This window comes from Chenopodium album, chromosome 24 (assembly GCF_948465745.1).
Source record: "Chenopodium album chromosome 24, dcCheAlbu1.1, whole genome shotgun sequence".
Taxonomy (NCBI): domain Eukaryota; kingdom Viridiplantae; phylum Streptophyta; class Magnoliopsida; order Caryophyllales; family Amaranthaceae; genus Chenopodium; species Chenopodium album.
Genome location: NC_137857.1, coordinates 5,151,844 through 5,157,843, shown reverse-complemented (window position 1 = coordinate 5,157,843; position 6,000 = coordinate 5,151,844). Strand labels below are relative to the sequence as shown.

Below are 6,000 nucleotides of genomic sequence, written 5' to 3'. Positions count from 1 at the left end.
AAAAAAGATGAGGAGCTAATTCTTTTTACACTAGAACAAACACAATAACAATATATTAGTACATTATTTGTTTTTGAATAGTATGTCATACGACATCTAAAAAAAAAAAAAATCGACTTAAACAAATACATAAGCGGAGTGTAGCAAATTGATTCACATTAATGTTTCAAGAGGAAAATTATTACATGCCCTAAATAATACTACTCAATATAAAAGTATATATTTTTGATGCAACTATAAAAGTATATATAAAACTCATGCATGTGCTTTCATATCTAAATTTGTTTTACATAGTCAAGTATTTACACCTTATAAATGGTACATTTTCTGATTATGGTAATAACTTTATTGCTTTCTTATTCTTACCTTAACTCAATAATCATTCAATCTCTATAGTCCAAGTCAAAAAAGCTTAATTTAATTTACCCAAAATAACATAAACATATAGATAGTCATCATCTAACCACTAAAAACCCTCTTTTTAACCATTTTGAGTATTTGATAGTTGGGTATACTGCAAGTTTTTACTTGCTATTTTTAACTTTCAAATTAAATAAACTTCATTAAATTATTCTATATAATAAGATATATATAATGAGAGTTCATATAATATATATTCTAATAATCTTATAAAATTATGGAACAACAAATAGCTGATCAAGAAAAAAATATTAGTAGTGAGTTACAAAGAAGGAGAGGTAGACCAAAGAAATTTAGTTCAATAATTATGAGCAAGAAAAATATTAATAATAGTGGTGTTATTATTGATGAAGATAAAAAGATTAGGACTTTGGATGATATTGATCAAGATGCTGCTGCTGCATTTGTTGCTGATACTACTCAAGCTGAAGAATCCACTTCCCGAGCTGGCGGCCGTGAGGTGGTTATTGCTATTGGAGATGTCACCAGCAAGCCTAGGACAACCAATGTCGTCCCTAAGGTCGTTGTTCCTACTAGACGACGTCGTAAGAGTAATCCTAGACGTTCACCCTTGGCTTAACTTCTAGATAGAGCATGCATTTTTATTTTATCTAATTATGATTTTAGTCATACTAGTTATTTACATATGATTACTTGAAATAATTTTGTGTTAGAGTTTGTTAGTAATTATAACTAAGATTTGAACTCGTAAATTAGGGTTGGAAGAGAAAATTACTTGTAATTGAACGATACAATGTAACATGGCAAATCATCTAGGTGAATTTAATTTCAACTCGATTTGATAACAAAATTGCTCCATTAATTAATGTTGCGTCAAATATTGGGTGATCAATCGTTTAATTGTTGTATTGCTTATTTTTGCGTATTATGAAATTCTTAAATTTTTTAGTAAGCTTGATCATTATTAGTACAAGTATTAGTGTAATGCTAATTGTTTTTCGAATACTCGTCCATCATCTCACTATCTCTTTTTCACATTATGTACAACAATTGATTTTTTTAAATCTCACAATTAATAAATATTAATTTTTGCACATAATGTGAAAGGAATGTAGTGATTTATTCACATGATGCTTAGAGATCTTCATATCAATCATATGTAAGGCCAGAATTTACACTTCACTACCTAAATTTTTTCGGCTCTTGTGACCACGATTTGATTAGCCTCGTTTCCTTAGGATAGAAATTAAGATTTTTTTTTTTTTTTTTAATATTTTTTTTATATTCTATTTTTTTTTTGTGACAAAGAGATTAAGAAATAGATGTTGGAAAATATATATATTGATGCTATATACCTACCAATCTACCATATTTGATATTATGAATAGTATATGCAATTATGCAAACAATATTCTTTGGGCTAGATTATGCTAAATTCTGTTATAGAATTACAGTACATCTTTTGTTATCAATGTGATTTTTTGTTTTCCCTTCTGATTTCCACATTTTATTTATTTATTTATTTATTTATTTTTTGGAAACATGATTTCCACATCTTTAAGACTTTAACGTCACTTCCATTAGTCATATCGTTGCACAGCATCACCTACTGCGGCCTTGCGGAACACTTGATCTTGTTCTCTAAGGGGGGTGGTCGAGGAGGGTAAAGGAATCCCTACCTCAAAGTAGTCTCATTAATAGTAAAACTCGAATCTTAATCTCTAAAATCTAAAATAAGACCGTTTATCAAGTGAGTCAAACTTTGTTTGATCTACTAGGTATTATGTGAAGTTACGTTTGATAATTTAAGCATCATATTCATATAATTACTTTTACTTTAGTGCAAATGACATGATTATTATAGCTTTAGGGGACAATTCTCTTCCTAACGTGAAACCATCAAACCATAGAGTAATTGAGTTGATGCCATAAGCTTTTTCTAGTCGAAATCCAGAGAATTCAACAAATCTTGACTTCAAGTGTCTCCCTTGAATGATTAAAACCATTTCAATCTGATTTGATCCGATCCGATCCGATCCTACCAATAATTGTTATGACAATCACAACTCTTGCCTTGACTATACGCCTATACTCGCTTGCTACTCTAAAAACAATTACTACATGCTTAGCATGTACTTTAACAATGGCGGAAAATTTTCCTTTGAGAGCATCAAAGATAGTCCAAGAACTAGCTACTAAAGGCGACGATATACCAGAAGAGTACCTCTACAAAGATGGCTACCCTAATGCCATTGACGCTCCTGATGATCTATGGAGAGATGATCTTCTCATTGATTTCTCTCTTCTCTCCTCTTCCTCAGCACCTGAACTCGAAAAGCTCCGATCAGCTCTTTCTCAATGGGGTTGCTTTCAGGTACACTTTTCTTTTAGCTCAAACGTGTGATTTTAGATTATACAAAGCACTACTACGTTGAATGATCCCCCAAAATAACTCAACACATTAAATGAGCTAGCTAATATGAGTAACAAACGAGGTAGAGCAATCAAAAAAGTCAAGTAAAAATAAAGATAATTAGACTCACTGAGAAGCTGATTGAAGTTTAAATTATTTTACTCAGTTTTTTTTTTTTTTTTTTTTTTATTTTTTTATTTTTTATTTTTTTATAAACACTTCAAATTTTTTAATCAATTCAATAGGTCATAAACCATGGAATAGAGAGCTCATTTCTTGAAGACCTGATTGAAGTTTCTAAGCAATTCTTCGCGCTTCCCTTAGAGGAGAAGTTCAAGTGTTCTGCAGCAGATGAAATCTTTCAAGGTTATGGCAGTGATTCACTTACTTTTGGGACTCAAACTCACAATTGGAATGATAGGCTACTTCTATTTTTCTATCCTAAGGAAATTGTCAGGCTTCAGTGCTGGCCACAGAAGCCTGAGAAATTCAGGTAATAAACCTTAAATTCCTACTTCATATCAAAGTTTGTTTGTTTTCGACGTCAGTACTAGATTGTGAGTATGGCTGCCGAATTTTGGCAGTGCAATGATAGAAGAGTATGCAAAGAAGATAGCAACCGTGAATACAGTCATTTGTAAAGCAATGGCAAAGTCACTTAACTTGGAAGAAAACAGCTTCAAATCTGGCAAACAAGGACCAAAAATAGCAAGGTTTAACTTCGTTCCTCACTGCCCATGCCCGGAACGTGTTCTTGGGGCCAAACCTCACTCGGACGGCTCAACGATCACATATCTCTTGCCAGATAATGAGGTTGATGGTCTCCAGATCTTGAAAGGTGATCAATGGTACAAGGTATCAGTCATCCCAGGCACGCTGTTTATCAACTTGGGTGAATTAGGAGAGGTAACTGTGCTGTCTGCACATTCACAGCAAACTCATAAGATAAAAATAAAAATTTAAAAACAACCAACTTGATTCTTTTGCATTTTGATTTATATGTTTTTGCTCAATGGACCAAAAGATTGTAATGTTTACAATTTGCAGGCAATGACTAATGGGGTGTTTAAGAGCACGGTGCACAGGGTAAGCACGAATTCTGTAAAGGACAGGGTCTCCGTGGCCATGTTCTTCTCCCCAGACGATGAGGAAATCGAACCCCTAAAAGGACTGGTTAGTGCTGATCAGCCTCAACTCTACAAGAATATTAACATGAATGAGTACATGCAGAAACTCGATGAAAGCTTTAGGCTAGGGTCAAGAGCAATTGATGCATTCCAAGTTTAATATCTTCTGATAAGTGTAAAACTCGTTCAACTCGGGTACTCATATAAGACACGTGTATGTGTTAATTTATTATTTGGCTGATTGGCTACCAAATCATGAATATTTTTCATGTTCTTGGTATAAATTGAAGTGTCATGTGTTTATACCCATAGTATGGCCAGAGGATTGCAAGCAACATACTTGCATATATCCGTGCTCAAACTGTTCTTTACATTTACAAATTACAATATAACAGTTTCTCCTAAATAGGCGTGGGCTGCACGGCTGCATCCATTAACGAGGAGAGTCTAAGCACATACAATCTCAGCATCCAAAAATTAGGTTATATGAGTATTTCCAAAGTTTAGATTAATACTCTCCCAATCTACCATTTTCCAATGCAGGGCAACACTTTCCACTCATATGAAATTTAGCAATCAGATTCACAAATAGTGGACCAATATTATTAGCCTAGGCCCCAAAAGGCCAAAACTTGAGCAGAAACACTAGAATATCCTAGCATGATATTTGCCTTTCTACAAAGACAAAATACTAATGGCCAAAATAATTCAACCTCCATCAAGATATGAAACTATTTATTCAACTAGTAGTGATTATACTGTTATTATACTTGGAATCAAACAAGCCACCAACTAATGAAATTCTGCATCAACATAATAATCACAAAAAATACAAAAGCCTAGAAGTCGACACAAAATTATCTTTGGAAATATTTTACTATATACTACTAGTCTATTACTACAGTAGCAATGACAGAAGTTCTTCCTTGAACAAGAATTAAAATCAATGCTAGTTCAAGAGATAGCTATAATGCAATAAAATAAAAGAGGAATACCTTTGCAAAGATGGTTTTCCTGAAGCCGTTGATGCACCTGATTTGTGGCGAGAGAATCTGGTCATTGATCTAAGCATGAGTTAGTTGTAATCCAAGCTGAAATGCTGGATCAAGAAACCTATAAGGGGAACCAAGCATATAACTAAAATAGACATATATCTAAGCATGAGTTAGTTGTAATCCAAGCTGAAATACTAGATCAAGAGGGAGGCAAAATGAGATGGCATACCAGAGAACTTCCTGCGCAAAGATGGTTTTGATGAAGCCATTGTTCATGCCCTAAACTTATCATTTTATGAATAGCAGATTACATAGTAAGCTCTTTGAAATCTACTTTTATTCCACAGCACCTGCTGCTAGAGCTGAACTCGTAGAGCTCTGATCAGCCCTCTTTAACTGACAGGTGTACATTCTGTCAATCACAACTAGGAAGAAAACCCATCAAAAAAATGAACTCAGTTGTGGTTTATAATACCCTGCTCAAATAAATGTTGATCATAACCATAAATAATGCTTGCATTCTACATTGCAACCCAAACTCAGTAGATCAAATCTATCATGCATGAATTTCCAAAAGTCTGATTGCCTAAGAAGTTATGCAACTAACTCCAAGCAATTCATCAATACTCCCTGATTAAAATTAAATCTAGACATGCTTGCATTTTTTGTTCATAAAGTGCCCCTTGATAGTTGTTTGAAAATCAATAAGGAGATCAGTAAGAACATTCATTCAGATTGTTAGAAAAGAGCATAAACCATGTAGAGTACGTGATGCATTTAAAATGGTATCTATTAACTATTACTAAAACAAAACATTTGCTGACATCATCAACATTTAAACTATCCTACGTGTCATTCTCACATTAAAAATTTTCCCTCCATTTTTACATCTGATGTCATCATCAAACTATTTTTTACGCATAACAAAATGGAGTAAAATTATTCAAATCGTGCAATGCACAAGTCTAATCTAGTATCTTCTATTTTTAAGGGTAAAACTAGTTGGCACTTAACTGACAAGCATATTTGTAGAATAGAACTTCAGATAGAGTAAATCAATTTGTTTCTGAACGAGTTCAGTTAG

At 33.2% G+C, this 6,000-nt stretch overlaps 1 protein-coding gene across 1 annotated transcript; it reads left to right on the top strand.

Annotated features, from left to right (window-relative positions):
- The first annotated feature begins 2,494 nt into the window (after positions 1-2,494).
- On the top strand, positions 2,495-4,081 carry LOC145612546 (jasmonate-induced oxygenase 4-like). Its single transcript, XM_081667896.1, has 4 exons — positions 2,495-2,755; positions 3,040-3,287; positions 3,379-3,700; positions 3,842-4,081. Exons 1-4 carry the CDS (start codon positions 2,525-2,527, stop codon positions 4,079-4,081), a joined length of 1,041 nt encoding a protein of 346 aa, XP_081524022.1. The 5' UTR covers positions 2,495-2,524.
- The last annotated feature ends 1,919 nt before the right edge of the window (positions 4,082-6,000 follow it).